General features: G+C 41.6%; 1 protein-coding gene across 1 annotated transcript; it reads left to right on the top strand.

The window, feature by feature from the left end:
• The first annotated feature begins 1,375 nt into the window (after positions 1–1,375).
• Positions 1,376–16,522, top strand: LOC146611166 (solute carrier family 2, facilitated glucose transporter member 1-like). Its single transcript, XM_085345151.1, has 10 exons — positions 1,376–1,393; positions 3,120–3,212; positions 6,249–6,409; positions 6,537–6,777; positions 8,396–8,558; positions 8,896–9,083; positions 9,445–9,549; positions 15,093–15,194; positions 15,587–15,790; positions 16,316–16,522. Exons 1-10 carry the CDS (start codon positions 1,376–1,378, stop codon positions 16,520–16,522), a joined length of 1,482 nt encoding a protein of 493 aa, XP_085201277.1.
• The last annotated feature ends 1,433 nt before the right edge of the window (positions 16,523–17,955 follow it).

The following is a 17,955-nucleotide window of genomic DNA, read 5'->3' as shown; positions in this document are numbered from 1 at the left end:
ATTAATATGAATTAATAATTAATTAAATGTTTAATAATAAAATTAACTGATATTTATTTAATTATTTATATATACTTTAATTGATGCCATATTTAATTAATACTTCATGATGTATTTATTTAATTCATTTTGGCACACATGGCCCTCTGTATTTGTCAGCCTGGCTAAAGCTCTGAAAACAAAGCCGGGGTTATTCCCATCTTATCTTTTTCAAGATATGTATTTACGAGTTACACCAGGGAGTCAAGTACTTGTGATTTGTGGATTTCTTTGTTAGTATCCAGATGTATGTAACACTAATAACACAACAGCTGACCTCTGTGAGAGCAGAGTTGAGGTGGCTGCTCTGCACTGTGTTGGCACATGAAGAAGATAACACTGGAGGGATTACATCCATACACTCAGTTACAGCACTTTCAAAAAGACATCTCCTATAATGTATTCCCCGCTGCAGTGTAATTCATTATTGTAAATTTAAAGTTATTAAGAAGTGATTATGCAAAAGACGGTTTTCAGGAAACACTGTTAAATATTCAGTTTCTATCAGAACGAGAGCCAGAGTGTGATCGGAGAGGTGGGTGGGCTAATTTACACTTTGAGAGAGGCCAAGTGAGTCACAGTATGTTCAACACTGAGGCTGTCATTTTCAGCATCTACGTGTAACTATTTTATCTGAACTGTTCACTAAATTAGATAAAAGACAGATGGAAGAGTAAAAGAGTTCCTCTGTGTCCACTGTGAGTGTCCATCATTGAACAGCGCGGCGGCTGACCACACCAGCTGTCTGCCACTTACAGTGTAGTTTTGACCTTAATAGGTCACATGACAGGGTGAGGCAAGGTCTCACAGTGTTTTCACCTGAAACCTCAGGTGATCATTACAGACGCCTTTTTCACTCCTTGGCTCAAGTGACGAGGCTCGTGATTAATAGTGGGCCAACAATCCTCTTAAGAGACAACCCCCACTAGGGTTTTTTTTTTTAAATTTAATTTGTATTTACATTTTTTTAATCATCTATAAGAAGATGTACATTGAAAAAAATGTGTGAATAATTTCATTTTTTAACTTATTAAATGCATCTAAGACTAAATCAGTCAGTGAATGTATTACAGCTCTGAGACTTCAGCCCTAGGATGTCAACATCATGATAGTGCTGCTTTGCTGGGACCTCAGCAGCTCATTAAGATCCACTTAGTGCTGACGTCACTAAGCTGCTTACTGCTGCAGGTGAATGGAGGAAGGAACTGAAAAAGATTTGTTTACACTGATGTAGGACTCAAGTCTAGCAGGCAACATCATGAGCACTGTTTTATTGTAGATAGTAAATTACCTGACTGATTACTGACAATCCGGATTTTGGATTTTGTGGGCTGCCATGGAGTGCAGTGGCAAGGTAACTGCTGCTTGATTCATACAGGATGAAGATTTTGTTTGTTGAAAAAAGAAATAGGTCAGGAATACAATTAAAAGGCTCCAGTGTTTAATCCATTATGTGGCAGCACGTTTTCACAGCAGACACCATGTCATAGTGAGTGAAACAATAACTTCAGATATAAAAATTAGGATGTTTTAATGGTGTGTTTGACCTAAATTCAGCAGCACAGTCAGGACTTCTACTCCTTTTCTTACAGCTGTAAGCAGTGCTTCCATTTTCTTATTACACCGTGAGATAGTAGCAACAGAAGATAAATTTAGTCTTTGTCTTACAAATGTTTTGCATAAACACTGTTTTACAACAAGTGATTCAAAATTTATGTAAAATAATAAAGTTTGATCAGTCTTAAACTGTCAGTAAAGAAGTAAAATTGATGCATTAATATGTGGATTAGTAGTTTTTTAAGATGGTCTGCGTTTAAGGATTTAAGTACTTTTATACAGCATGCCATGCAATTTTGTGTAAAGTTGTGTTACACATCATAGGATCTGTGTACATTCGTACTATATATGCTGATGTATTTGACTGTACAGCAGAAGCAGCACTCCTGACATGACAGGGATTAGACTTTAATTTTATTACAGGCTTAGCTATAATAATAGTTAGCTTAGAAGCTATAGCCCTGCAAATGAAAGAGCAAGCACACAAATAAATATAAACTATATAAAACAAACTTTATTATAATTACTATTATTATTAATTTCTTTCCTTCACCCTGTCACATACACAATGATACAATGCTTTCATCTACACTGATAACACTTTGAAAACAAGTCAAGAAACACAGGATGTCATATTGTTAAATGGAAGGTAAAAGTATCAGCCTACAGATGGATGAGATCAGTGAAAACAAATCAAAGTGAAAAGAACAGGGCACCACTGAAGTCACTGGTTGGTGGGAGACATTACTGGCCTTCTGGTGGTCATTTTGTAGGACTATGGCAGCACTCACCCAGTTCCTGCTTGCAGAAAGAGGCAGATACCAGTACTGCTGATGGGTTTTTACCTTCTATGAACATGTCCAGCTCCCCTGTATGCTCTTGAGTCTGTTCAGGGAGACACAGCAAACCTTGTTTGCCTTGTTTGTACCATCCTGGAGGAGGTGAACTGCCTGTTCAACCTCTGTGGGGTCCAGGTTTCCTCATGCTACCAGTGGTTGCACTGACCCTAGGCAAATGTAAAACTAATCAAAAATAGTCAGAGAATATGAAGAGGGACAGATGTATTCATATTTTGGGAGTTGTCTCAGTGCTGCCCCTCTAGTGCACCTGTTGTTAATTTCATTAACACCAAAGTAGCTGAACCTGATTAACCTGGGCAAGATACTGTACACCATGTTTCCACAATCCATCCATCAGTGAGTGTGTGAATCTTAGACAAAGCAAAGGCATATATTGAAAATGCTGTGCTGATGCATGAACGAGTTTTGCAGCTAGAGAAATAAAGTGCTACATAACTACAAAATATCAAAAGAAAATGTAACTTTTGCATGAATCAAAATGATCGAGAGAAATGAATGTTATCAAGTGATAAAGTTAATAGAATAAAAAATAGCTTCAAGAGAGCTCCAAATTTGATCTTTTTACCCACACACAGTTTTAGGAGGGTTGTAACATGATTAAAAAGGGATTTTTCCTCTTCCAACAGTAATTATCAATCTTCTCTTTCTGTCTTATAACAATAGGTGACGCCCCAGCTGATGATCATAGTAGGGACAGCTGTGATTGGCTCGCTTCAGTTTGGCTACAATACTGGCGTCATCAATGCTCCTCAAAATGTGAGAGTTTCATTGTCTGAATGAAGAATGTAAAGGAGGAAAAAATATACATATTTGAAAATGTGTGAGAACAAATGGAATTAGAATAGCGATACAGTAGTTAGTTTCACTGATGAAGATCAACTCTTTTTTTTTCAGTTAAGGTTTTGAAGCTGAATCCATGTGGTATATTTACTGTTTTCACATGTATTAATTTATGTGGCTTAAACATTCCCATCTCAAACAAACGCGTCAGTGTTAAATGCTGTTAACACATAGTGAAAAGCTCCGATGACTTAAAAGAACATTTTTATGAAATCACAATGCCAGTTGCACTCCACACGATGACTTCAACAGGGTTAGCAGTTGTCCTCTGAGACCCACCACCCTGCAAGTAGATAGCCAGTGGTCACTCCAGCCTCTGCAACTCCGCTGCCTTTAAGCTGTGGCATATCATAGGCCCTGGCCTGCACAGAGAGACAAAATAACACCTCCACTATATAATTCATAGCACAAAACCCATCCATCCCAAATATATCCGGTTTCATCACATTACATACCTGCACAGAGAGACAAAATAACACAGCAGTGTTTGTAGTGTGGGCTATAAGTAGACCAGTGTATCAGTGCAATCAATTACACCTGCCTAGTAGTCCAACCACATTACAGCCATTGGCTCACCAGAAATGTGACACACACACACACACACACACACACATACTCCCAACCCAGTGCAACTTCACACAATAATATGGAGATGAATTAAAACAGGCACATTAGTGTACCATGTTACACTCTGGGTCTCTCCTGAATGACTGAACTTCTCACCTTATCTCTAACGCTGATTGCAGAAAACTAATTTTTACTGTGTGTATCTGCAATCCGATTCTATCGGTCATTACCCAGAGCTTGATGCCATCAGTGAGAGTAGGGACATAGAGTGACCGGTAAATTGACAGCTTTACTCAGCGCTCTTCATCTCAACAGACCAGAAAAGCACTCAAATCTGCAGTGGTGTGGAATCTCATTACCTCCCCCCTTACATGTGACCAAGAACCAGAAATACTTAAACTTCTCCACATGAGCCAACAACTTCCCGACCCTGAGTGGGCATTCTACCCTTTTCCTGCTGAGAACCATGGAGTCACATTTGGAGGTGCTGATTCTCTTTCCCGCTGCTTCAAGCCACCACCTGGTTAAGGCAAGAGAACCATGTCATCTACAAAAAGCAGCCACAAGATCCTGTAGAAGGCGTCTACCAAAGTAGAAGCCTGCTGCCACTTGGCTCCACCTACAAATTCTACCCATAAAAATTCTGAACAAAGTGGTGACAAAGACTCACTGTAAACAAGTCAGACTGAATTCAATCCCAATCATATAGCACCAAAACACAACAGTTGCCCCAAGGTGCTTCATATTGTAAGGTGAAGACCCTACATTAATACAGAGAAAACTGCAATGGTCAGTAAACCCACTTTGAGCAAGCACTTGGCAACAGTGGGAAGGAAAAACGCTCTTTAACAGGAAGAATTCTACAACTGTGCAAGAGAGACAGATAATAAATATAACTAAGGATTAAATGAAGAAGAAGAAGTATTCCTTCCATACCACTGATTTTACTGTACCACTGATCCTCGGTTGAAGTCCGCGGTGCCTATACTATACAGTGTGAGTAGAGCACCCCTCCTGAGTTACCTGACATTTAGCCAGAACTGCTTTAACCTCCTAGAACCCTGCGTCCACATATTTGGACATCACATTTTGGGTTATTTAGACCAAAATACTCAATTTTGCTCTACAATGGCCTGATATCCACTTGCAAGGACATTATACTGCCACTGTTCTATCGAAATTTTAAACGAATATCCTCATTTGTGGCTCTCATTTTTCTTAGAAACAAAAATCAGGTAAAAAAAAAAAAAATCTGGTAATTCTTTGTTTTTACATTTATCGGGCCCCAATATGCCCAAATATCAAAAAGAAATTAAAAATGCATGCTGTGGAAGACTTTGGGTCTTAGGAGGTTAAGGCTGAAGAAAAATCATCTTTAAATTGTCACTGGGTCCCAGTGTTTGTGAGTTTCTTTGTATTTTGTTATTCATTTGTGTTCTTCATTTCAGCTTATCTAGCTAAATTCTGCCACACCTAGGTTACAGTTCATGGTTTATCAGGTTCCCCTTGTGGCTCACCCCTGTGTTTTAGTCTCCCTTATTGGTTAGTGTATCTAATCTGTCATGTCATGTCTGCGTCTTTTTATGGTTCCTGTTTTACTTTGAGGGGGTCTTGGGGTCCATGTTCATTGTTTTAGTTTCACTTCCACTGTGGCATCATTAGGTTCATTCTTGTCAGCTGTTTTTCCATGTGCCTCCATTTCCCCTAATAACCTTATGTGTGTGTTTAAGTCCTCTGTCTTCCTTTGTTCTGTATCTGTGTTCTGCGTTACCTCCATCATGTCACAGTTCTCATAGTCATTATCTTGTTTCAGTCATAGTAAAAGTCATGGTTTTCCCAGTGTGTGTTTAGATTTTCCCTCATTTTGTTTGTTGTGTTTTATGTTTGTGAGTTTCAACCCCAAAATAAAGGCTCGCTTTTTGTTCAAGTTTAGTTTTGGCTCCTCGTCTGCGTCTGCACCTAGTCCTCCTCACACACTCCACACGGTCTGCCTTTGCAGGCCGTGACATGAATGTAGCTACATACATGCGCATGAGGTATCATGTTCACCAAGTTAGAATGGTATCAGAAGGATAATGACTGACTGTATTACTCTTACATATGACCTGTTGATGAAAGTTCTGGAGAGAAAGTTAAAGACCACCCAAGTCATGAAGTCTGAAAGAGTTGGAAATATTAGACTCTGGAAATTAAATGACAACGCAGTGTATCCAATATTTGTCTTCGTATTTCACCCTGAGCGTAAAGTATTAAATCACCAAGGGTCACTAAGCAAAAGTTGGGATTAAAGTGCTGTTGTGTACATAAGAGCTACTTCACTTTACTTTAATCTGTCTTTATGTGTCTTACAATAAGACTGTTACTGCGTACTGTTTTATGTTTTAGATCATTGAGAGCTTCTACAATGAGACATGGAGCAGCAGGTTTTCAGAGCCCATCCCTCAGACCACTCTAACAGCTCTGTGGTCTCTCTCTGTGGCCATCTTCTCTGTGGGAGGGATGTTTGGCTCCTTTTCTGTCGGTCTCTTTGTTAACCGCTTTGGCAGGTATGACTCTCTCCGTTGCTAACAAGATCTATATACATCCATATTTTTTTTAAAATTAAATTTAAAAATTAAATTTTTTTTAAAGTTTTCTTATTAAAGAGCATTTATGGTAAATTATTTTTTAAAGGAGGAACTCCATGCTCATGGCCAATGTGCTTGCATTCATTTCTGCAATATTTATGGGATTCTCCAAATTGGCTGCTTCCTTTGAGATGCTCGTTATTGGACGTTTAATTGTGGGTGTCTATTCTGGCCTGTCCACTGGTTTTGTGCCCATGTACATTGAGGAAATCTCACCCACATCTCTCCGGGGAACATTAGGAACGCTGCATCAGCTTGGTGTAGTGATCGGCATTCTCATGGCACAGGTGAGAGCCTTACATTTTTAACCACAAATACTCCCACCATTTACCAGTTTGAGTAACAGTTGATTAATAATGCGTATAATCACTTTCATAAGTTCCTAGATAATGACATATTTTTTGTGATTTTTGCCTCTGTACACTCTGCACACCACCACAGGAGAGTCCAGTGTTACAGGGCTATACTCTGCTCACATTCAGCTAAATGCTGTAAAAATATTCATTATCCACGTGCATTGTTTCGCAGTGTAGACCGCAAAAGCCACCCAAGTGTTATTCAAGGCAAAGAAACTGTATTCGCTATGACCAAGAGAGTCACCTGATTTCAATCCAATAGATTGTGCTTTCTAGTTAATGAAGACAAAATGAAGGCACAGATGCCAACAAACAAGACAGCTGCAGTGAAGGCCTGGCAACGCATTGACAACACTGCAGTTTCTACAGGATAAGACACAACTATACTGTAGATAATTTTAGTAACTTCCAGGTAAACAGTAGAACAGCACCACCAAGGTTGGAGATGGGACAATACTGGAAGAGCATATGGGAGAAGGACGCAACACATAGCAGCAATGCTCAGTGGCTAGTGGATCTAAGAGAAGACCACAGCAAACTCCCTGAACAGGGTCCAGTAACCATCACACTGGCAGACACCCAAGATTCTCCAATATGAAGAGTCAGACAGCACCAGGCCCCGACATAGTTCGCGCCTACTGGCTGAAGAAGCTGACTGCACTCCACAAGCGTCTGGCTGCAGAAATGAACCAGCTGCTAGTGGATGAGAGACACCCAGAATGGCTAACCGAAGGCCGGACAGTCCTGATCCTCAAATACCCCCAGAAGAAACCAGTCCCATCCAATTACCAGCCAATAATCTGCCTCAGTACCACATGGGGGTTCTTGTCAGGCATCATAGTGGCTAAGCTGGATAGGCACATGGGTCAATACATTAGCAGGGCAGAGAAAGGAATTGGTAAGAATACCAGAGGCACAAAATACCAGCTACTGGTAGACCGAGCAGTCAGCCAAGACTGCAAGACTGACCAACCTATGCACTGCCAGGATTGATTACAAGAAGCCCTATGACTCGATGCCCCATACCTGGATCCTGGAACTATACAAGATCAACAGGACCCTAAAAGCCTTCATCAGGAACTCAGTGGACAAGCAGAAGAAGACAGCTGTAGTGATAGACGTAGAGATACCAAATGACAGCAAGATTAAGAAGAAGGAACACAAGAAGCTTGAGAAGTACCAAGGGCTCAGAGAAGAGCTGGAGAAGATGTGGTCCCAGTGGTAATCAGAGCACTACATGCAGTCACTCCCGAGCTCGGCGAGTGGCTCCAGCAGATCCCAGGAACAACACTGGAGATCTCTATCCAGAAGAGCACAGACCCAGAAACAGCTAAGATACTGTGCAGGACCCTCAAGCTCCCCGGCCTCTCGTAGAGGACCCGAGTTTGAAGGATAGACCGCCCGCAGGGACGAGAGGGAAATTTAATTTTTAAAAAATATATAAATGCTGACACTTCAAGCATTTGATGTCGTTACTAATTTACTGTTGTGTATATTCCAAGTCTGAAAGGGGCTTTCAAATAAGGAGTCTATTGTATACATTGTTTAGATTTTTGGGCTTGAATCCATCATGGGGAATGCATCCCTATGGCCCCTCCTACTGGGTTTTACTCTGCTACCATCTGTGCTGCAATGTGTCCTGTTGCCTCTCTGTCCTGAGAGCCCCCGATACCTCCTCATCAACTGCAACGAGGAGAACAAAGCCCGCGGCGGTAAGATGAACACACTGTCATGAGAGACGACGAAAAAATCAAATGCAATCAAACAGGAACATTTGGGGATTATAGATTACAGTACAAAGAGGCAGGCATGTTCTCAAATGTCCTGACTCCCAATGTCTAAAACTAAAAATTGCTATTCATTAGAATAAACACAGAAGAATACACACATAGACACTCAAATACACAATAGAGACTCATTGTAAACAACACCTATATCTCAAGTTACACAAATAAATCTTCTTTTATCCACACAATTTCTGCCAAAACCATCTAATATACTGCTAGACAGTTGTAACATAACATCATAGAAATAACTACTGTCTTCCAGTCCTAATTAAACTACGGGGTACTGATGACGTGAGTGAGGAAATGGAGGAGATGAAGGAGGAGAGCCAGCAGATGATGAAGGAAAAGAAGGTGACCATCCCTGAACTTTTCCGCTCCCCCGTGTACCGCCAGCCCATCTTTGTTGCCATCATGCTGCAGCTGTCACAGCAACTGTCTGGTATCAATGCTGTAAGTCAAATGAGCAAAAGAGAACTTGTGCATTCTATTGTAGTGAATGCCATCGAGTATAAAACAAAGGGTATAAGATAAAATGTTTTACATCTCTTAAGCTACATAGATTACAAATGACCTAAACAATAACTTTAACGACCATTAAGTAATGAGATCCTATTTAGTAACATGAACTACTGCTACTACTACTGTACTACTACTACTACTAAAATGATTAGTCATAACTCATGTTCTTGAAATCATTATTCATTAACAGTGCATTCGAGTTGAAGTGCAAGGTGTAGAGAAGAAATTCATGCACAGAAAGATATAAAGTTCAAGTATCGCACCTGTGTCTTGTGTCTGTCATCTTCTGTAGGTGTTCTACTACTCAACTATGATCTTTGAGCGAGCAGGCGTGTCCCAGCCTGTCTATGCAACTATCGGCACAGGAGTGGTCAACACTGCATTCACAGTTGTTTCTGTAAGTTGCAAAAGAACAAGTTGAAACAAAAAAATAAGCTCTATGTATATATACATATATAAATCCTATATATATCCTAGGAACAGCTAAAATACTGCACAAGCTCCCAGGCCTCTGGTAGAGGACCCAGGCCTTAAGGATAGACTGCCTACAGGGACGAGAGGGGAATTTTATATTCCAGAATGAGAGAATCTCGGTCGGAGGGTAGGCGGCTAACAGAGGTGTGCAACAGTATCATTAGAAAACAGGTCCTGTATGAATAAGATACATAACTGTACATAACTGAGGATCTATAAACTGCCAAACAAAATACCAGAGGTCAAAAGAATAAATAGCCTGTCCTCCAAAGACCTATCCAGGGTACAGTCCCAGCTGCATGGGAACAATAGTACAAGAGCAGACCCATGAAGAGCTAATACTGAGCAATGTTGGAAAAACACACAGGAGGAAGGAATTCTCGTGGAAGACCTAAACCAATACCAGGTGGATAGCTGGGAAAAATGATTAAGGAAGAGAAAAGATTTTGGTATACCGCGGTGTTCTTTTTAGCCTCCAGAGCTGTAAACTGGCTACATTTATTAAATGTATCATTTATACTAAGGAAGGCTGAGTACCTAAACATGTAACACACTGAGCAGGAAAGTGCAGCTAGCTAGTTGGTTATGAACTAAGCTAAGCTGACAAATCCCTAAAGTCACAGTGAATGAATACTGTGAATATTAGATAGATTCAACAGAGAGTGTGCTTTGAATAAGGCACATGAAGATTAAACTATAATAATAACAATAATAATAAAAATACATGTTATTTAAAGGCGCCATCCTCCTGCAAGTCCACCACCTGCAGGAGGCGCCATAGGGGGTCGTGTGCATTGTGTGGTGGGCAGCGGCCAGGAGTGGAGGCCCTGGTGGACTGATCCAAGACTGGCATTTGGGACATGGAATGTCACCTCTCTGGTGGGGAAGGAGCCTGAGTTAGTCCGTGAGGTTGAATGTTCCTGGCTAGATATAGTCAGGCTCACCTCAACGCATGGCTTGGGCTCTGGAACCAGTCCCCTGGTATTTTAATATCTCCTTGGCTTACTGCCTGTATGTTGGGGTTCCTCCCGGTGGATGAGAGGGTTTGTTCCCTGCACCTTTGGGTCGGGGAACAGGTCCTGACTGTCATCTGCGCTTATGCGCTGAGTGGCAGCTCAGAGTACCCAGCCTTTTTAGAGTCCCTGGGTGGGGTGCTGGAAGATGCTCCGCCTGTTGTCCTAATGGGGGACTTCAATGCTCACGTGGGTAACGACAGCGAGAACTGGAGGGGCGTGATCTGAACCCAAGTGATGTTTTGTTATTGCACTTCTGTGCAAACCACAGTTTGGCCATAACGAACACCATGTTCGAACATAAGAGTGTCCAAAGTGCACGTGGCACCAGGACGCTCTAGGCTGCAGGTTGATGATCGATTCTGTAATCATATCACCAGAGCTGCGGCCATATGTTCTCGACACTCGGGTAAAGAGAGGGGCTGATCTGTCAACTGAACACCACCTGGTGGTGAGTTGGATTAGACGACGGGGGAGAACACTGGACAGACCCGGTGCACCTAAACGTATAGTGAGGGTGTGCTGTGAACGCCTAGCAGGCTGTGCTAACTGTGCTGTGGCCGCAAGGTGGTTGGTGCCTGTCGTTGTAACCCCTGAACCAAATGGTGGACACCAGAGGTGAAGGGAGCCACGAGGCTGACGAAGGAGTCCTATTGGGCTTGGCTAGCCCAATAGGACAAGTGGAATGTGGCTCCGGCAGTGGCTGAAGCAAATACTCAGGTGTGGGAGGAGTTCGAAGAGGCCATGGAAAAAGACTTTCAGACTGCCTCGAAGAGATCCTGGCAAACCGTCAGGCGACTCAGGAGGCTGTATGCGGTACTGCGTATAGTGCTGGTGGAGCGCTACTGACTTCGACTGCGAAAATTGTTGGGCGGTGGAAGGACCTCCTCAATCCCACTGACATGTCTTACGAGGAGGAAGCAGAGTCTGGGGATGAGGGAGGTGACCTGCCAATTTTGGGGGGTGAGGTCACTGAGGCAGTTAAACAACTCCTTAGTGGCAGAGCCCCTGGTGTGCATGAGGTCCGCCCTGAGTTCCTGAAGGCTCTGAATGTTGTAGGGCTGTCCTGGCTGACACACCCCTGCAATGTTGTGTAGAGGTCAGGGGCAGTACCCCTGGACTGCAGACCGGGGTGGTGGTCCCCATTTTTAAGAAGGGAAGAAGGGAACTGGAGATCAACAGATGGATTGGTGCTGCGGCTGCAGTGATGCAGATGCTGTACCGGTCTGTTGTGGTGAAGAGAGAGCTGAGCGTAAAAGCGAAGCCCTCAATTTACCGGTCGATCTACGCCCCTACCCTCACCTATGGTCAGGAGCTGTGGGTAGTGACCGAAAGAATGATATCGCGGATACAAGCAGCGGAAATGAGCTTATTCTGAAGGGTGGCTGACTTCTCCCTTAGGGATAGGGTGAGAAGTTCAGTCACCAGAGAGGGGCCCAGAGTAGAGCCGCTGCTCCTCCACATTGAAAGAAGCCAGTTGAGGTGGTTCAGGCATCTGACAAGGATGCCTCCTGGGCAATGTTTCCTCTAATTTAATTAACTCCCTGAGCGGTCCCTTGGACCACTGTGAGCAACATTAGATGTGTGCACTGTGGACACGCCGCATCGAATCCATCCAAGTTACATGGTTTATTAAAATAATCAAATTACAGCATTTACATTTATGTTAGACTACTTTTAATTAACTGCTTTAGTCCACTTACAATGAGAATTAAAAAAAAATCTTGTTCATGACCTGTGTAGTATGTTAACACTATTACAAGTAAAAATAACTTGAACTCCAATTTTGAAAACAAAACTTTCTTTCTTTCTTTCTTTCTTTCTTTCTTTCTTTCTTTCTTTCTTTCTTTCTTTCTTTTTTTATAAAGCTCTGACTTGTATTATGAGTCTGTGGTCTGGGAGAGAGTCCTGTAGCTCTCTGTCTGCAAAATACAGTATATTCAATTCAATTCAATTTTATTTATATAGCGCCAAATCACAACAAACGTCGCCTCAAGGCGCTTCATAGATACAGATATAATGAGCAATGCTGGGCAATTAATTATATAGTTACTTCTTCAAAAAAGTAACTGAGTTATGCAAACAACAAAGTTTTTTGCAGCAGTTTACCTAAAAATGCAGCCAAGGCGTTTTTTAAAATAAACATTTTAAACTATTTACAGAACAATCAGCTGTTCTGCATCAAATTTGATGCCACACAAATTATTTGTGTCACTCCAAAAATAATTTCTGTCCACTATGAGATAAAGGAGAACATCAAAAGCCTGATACCTGCAGGCCTGACAACAGGAGATGTATCACTCCTGTAACACCTGTAACATTCAGTAGTCGCCGTATTGTTCTGACACACACAACAAAACTATTTACTACACTACACACTAACTGCACAAGATTTTCCCTAAATGTCGCAAATCTCTCACATCTCAAAACACCGCAGTCACTCCTAAAACTTCCCCCTCCCTAAACAACTATGTGCCATGTTGCCATAACATTTTCTGATTGGTCGACATGGTACATTTTACGACCAATAGGAAAGGGTGGGGGTTTTTCTTGGATTTGGCTTTGACCGTTTCTTCCCGCAGTAAATATAAACAATGATAGTATTCAGGAAGAAAACCAAACATTGCATATATTTTTATCTTTGGTTTTACGTGGCCTATCAACACAATTTAAAAACTGGTATAAAGTCAACACATTTTCCGTCAATTGTTCTGTCTGTCCTGCTCACATCTCCAATAGTTGTACACGTTGTCATTTACGTGGCTTCACTCCACATCAGCCACGCCGCTTTGCTAGCTAAAGCACCGGTGTCGGCACATAAGGACGCTGTCATAGACGAAGTTGATTAGCTGCCTATATACGAATGTGAATCGCATAATTGGCTGGACTATGGGATAAGGTGACATCGTTCTAATCCCATACTGGAGCAGCCAGTCACTCACTGACTATCACTGCAAAACAGAATTGTTAAAGTATTAATTTTAATTTCAATTCAGGTTAGATTTTCTGTGCGCAGAGACCGTGCCACCAGTGCGCAATTATGCATGCGCGCAGCTTAGAGGGAACATTGCTCCTGGGCGCCTCCTGGGTGCGGTGTTCCAGGCATGTCTCACCGGGACGGGACCCGGTGCACACCCAAGACACACTGGAGAGATTATATCTCTCGGCTGGCCAGGGAACACCTTAGTGCAGCGGTCCCCAACCTTTTTTGCGCCACGGACCGGTTTATGCCCGACAATATTTTCATGGACCGGCCTTTAAGGTGTCGCGGATAAATACAACAAAATAAAACTAGTACCGGTACCGAAAAAAAAGAAAATTTATTCATAACACACGTGAAAAGACCCAGGAAAACAGAGTAAATGATAAAAACGATAACAAAATAACGCTGAAAACCGATAAAAACCCTGAAAACTATACATTTCATACCTGAGCCTCAACTCTCGCGGCCCGGTACCAAACGACTCACGGACCGGTACCGGTCTGAGGCCCGGGGGTTGGGGACCGCTGCCTTAGTGTTCCACCGGACAAGCTAGAGGAGGTGGCTGGGGTTGAGGGAGGTCTGGGCTTCTCTACTTAGGCTGCTGCCCCGCTACCAAGCCCCGGATAAGTGGAAGAAGATTAATGGATGGATGGATGGATGGATTGATGGATGGATAATATGAAATAAGATGTTATCTAAAAGTTTCAATGAAATGGGCTACACAGATAAACAACACAAAACACCACTGTGCATTGCAACAGGAACAGGAAGTGACACTGTGTCGCAGAGAGAGCCAACACCAAGTGAAACTACCCAATGAATAAGAGAAAGGAAATCTGATTTTATTAAATGAAATATGGCATCACAGAAGTTCTGGCACAATCTTGTGCTTTTAATGTGTAACATTATAACATATAATGGAGTCATTATATGCTGGAGTCAGTGTCCGATGACCTCGAGTCACTGAGCGCAGCACAGGCATGACATGTCCTATCTGTGGTTTGGTGAATTAAGGTTTGCGTGAAGCCCAAGTCCACTTGTGGCTCTCGTGAACCCCCTTGGCATCTTACTAGAACGCTATATATTCCTCTCAGCAACACAGAATACTGGACTGAACGTAGCATCTCAAGCTGGTGCTGGTTCACCACCACCTGCTCTGCTGCATAGAGGCTAGCTCTGCTACCATCTTTGCCAGTGCCTGGACTGGCTGCGTGGGTTGTGGGTACATCATGTTGCACTGAGTTTTATGAGTTTTAAGTTTTATTCCATATATTTTGGGGGATTTTTTAAGTACTGTTGAACAGTAGATGATTATATTACTGTTTTTATGATGGTTTCCTTTGGGCATTTTAAATATTAAATTTTTTATTAATGGATTACAGTTATGATCCATTGATATTACCTCCACTGTGAATACTGGTATTATGTTTGGTTTATGTTGTCATTTTGTAACATCTGTATGTCTTGTAGTTGTTTGTGGTGGAGCGTATGGGCAGGAGACCCCTTTACCTCATTGGTCTGATGGGAATGGCCGTTTCAGCAGTTTTTCTAACCGTGGCCATGGCATTGTTGGTAAGTGTTTGTGGTCACCATTACTGAAAGCAGGCCTTTTGAATTAAAGGGTAGGAGTGCTACAATGTTACTGTAGATCAGGGGTCCCCAATCCCATACCACGAGGGCCGGTGTCCCTGCAGGTTTTAGATGTGTCCCTGATCCATCACAGCTGATTTAAAGGCTAAATTACCTCCTCAACATGTCTTGAAGTTCTCCAGAGGCCTGGTAATGAACTAACCATGTGATTCAGGTGTGTTGACCCAGGGTGAGATCTAAAACCTGCAGGGACACCGGCCCTCGTGGACTGGGATTGGGGACCCCTGCTGTAGATCAAGAGTAATAAAAATCTGACCATGTAAAAAAAATAGACCATGAAACTGATCATTTTCTGTGATATGCTTTTCTCTAAGGACCAGCTAAAGTGGATGTCTTACATTAGCATTGTGGCCATCTTCAGTTTTGTAGCCTTTTTTGAAATTGGCCCTGGCCCCATCCCATGGTTTATTGTGGCTGAACTCTTCAGCCAAGGGCCCCGTCCTGCTGCCATTGCAGTTGCTGGTTTCTCCAATTGGTCTGCCAACTTCTTAGTGGGGATGTGCTTCCAGTACATTGAGGTAAGACAGCTTTTATTTAAAATTTTGTTTGTTTGTTTTGGGGCTCCTATTTTCAGTTGTACAACTGAGTGCTTTTGCTCCATGGATTAGACAACAACAGATTCAGTTGGCTACAGGTATAATCCGGTGAACATAAAAACTCTGTAAATATGCACTCTAACAGAAGATCCAATCAGAATTCACAATTCAGTTTGAATTGACTGCCCTTAAAAGACAAAGAGCCAATTTTTTTTTTTTAAATAAATTTGGTATTCAAGCAATACACTCTCAGCACCGGTCTAGGAAAGTCCTGTTCTGTGAGTGTCTTGCGGACCATTTGTATTTCAATTTCTATAGCTCCAATTCATACACACACACACACACACACACACACACACACACACACACACACACACACACACACATATATATATATATATATATATATATATATATATATATATATATAAAATGTATAATGTATAATGTAATTATTAGCTTGTTGTCTGCAACAACAACAGAATTGAGCCTTTCCCTTTAATCCAGCAACTCTGTGGCCCCTACGTCTTCATCATCTTCACCATCTTGCTGCTCGGCTTCTTCGTCTTCACCTACTTCAAGGTTCCAGAAACTAAGGGCTGCACTTTTGATGAGATTGCAGCGGGCTTCCGCCAGACAGCAGGTCAGGGATCTGACAAGTACTCAGCCCCGGAAGAATTCAACACCCTGAGGGGGGATGACCCTGATCTTTGAAAGTTTGTTCATGTAGGGACCACTGTTGTCCATGTTTTAGATATTTCATCCATTAATGTTAGAGCCAGTAATCCACAGTGTAGGGGCTTTCACACAGAGTTACCATGGGCTTGATCTGTAGCACAGCAAACTGTTGGTCACTAGTAAAAATGACATCCCAGTAGGCATTCAAAATGAACCAAGTGTCATTTTGTAACAGAAAAAAGCCGGGTTAAGTATATGGAATCACTATATAGAACCCTCTCCTTATTTATTACGGGAAATAGAGTTTTGAACCTTTTTTTTCTTTTTGCCCACACGTCTCTTTCAGTTTTGGAGTTAATGATATAAAACATTAGATGGACTGTTTCATGTTTGATAGGTGACAGAAAATCTTGGTTGTGTGCTTTTTTATATACATTTGATTTTGTTTAATAATTAAGACTTTAGTCAAACGTAATATGTTAGAACTACAAATGTGTTTACATGTGTGTCAAACAGAGAAAATGAAACTTAACAAAGTTTAATAATTGATTTTTTTTGTCTTTCTGAGTTATTAAATTAATACCTATAAAATGGCACTGGATGTGATGTGACATACATGAAGCTTGACTTCTGCATTGTGTGGCCTCACTGCAAATGCATGTTAGTGTTTCGTCTCCCTGTACGCTCCCGATGTTCCCACTCTGCCTGCAGAATATCTTTGGAGAGTCTCCAATGCTTTTAAATGTTTTTCCTTCAATTCAAGTAAAAAGCATAGACGAAGAATCTTGTTGAAAAGAAGTTAGTCTTCTTAGCCTTTGGTTTATATTGAAAAATGGATTTTACCCTCAACTATAATCTCTGGGAAACCTATCCAATTATTTTGGTGCCTAAATCTAACCACACACATGTTGTTCAGCTCCATGATGACAAAGCTCTAACTATTCCAAACATTAATACTTTAATTAAACATTCAAAAAATAGAAGTGCTAGATCTCCATCACTCATTTTCCAATTCAGTCTTATTTATACAGTGCCAAATCACAGCAACAGTGATCTCAAGCCATTTTGTATCCTAAGGTAAAGACCCTTTATTAATACAGCCAGATGGCCACCTCTGTTCAAGCACCTTTGCAATAGTGGAAAGAAAATCTTCCTTTAAACTAGAAGAAACCTTTAGCTGAACCAGGGTTCAGGGACAGGGTGTCTGTCTCCCGAATCCAAACTGGAAGCTCGTTCCACAGAAGAGGGGGCTGAAAGCTTAAGACTCTGCCTCCCGTTCTGCTTTCAAATATTTAAATAATATCATTAAATATACCATACTAACGTTACAGGACCAAAACTTGTGTTTCAGTTTCTCTCCTCTATGTTAAGTACATTGCTCCCTTTATTTAGAAAATAGACATAACAGTGAAAACACCACTATTCTCATGCTAACACACGTTAGCATGTTGGACACACTGAGTGTGAAA

The sequence above is a fragment of the Diplotaxodon limnothrissa genome, linkage group LG20 (genome assembly GCF_057381915.1).
Source record: "Diplotaxodon limnothrissa isolate DT_005_m linkage group LG20, D_limnothrissa_male_GT1.1, whole genome shotgun sequence".
NCBI classification, from domain to species: Eukaryota; Metazoa; Chordata; class Actinopteri; order Cichliformes; family Cichlidae; genus Diplotaxodon; species Diplotaxodon limnothrissa.
The sequence above is the reverse complement of the archived record's forward strand: the minus strand, read 5'-3'. Positions and strand labels throughout refer to the sequence as shown.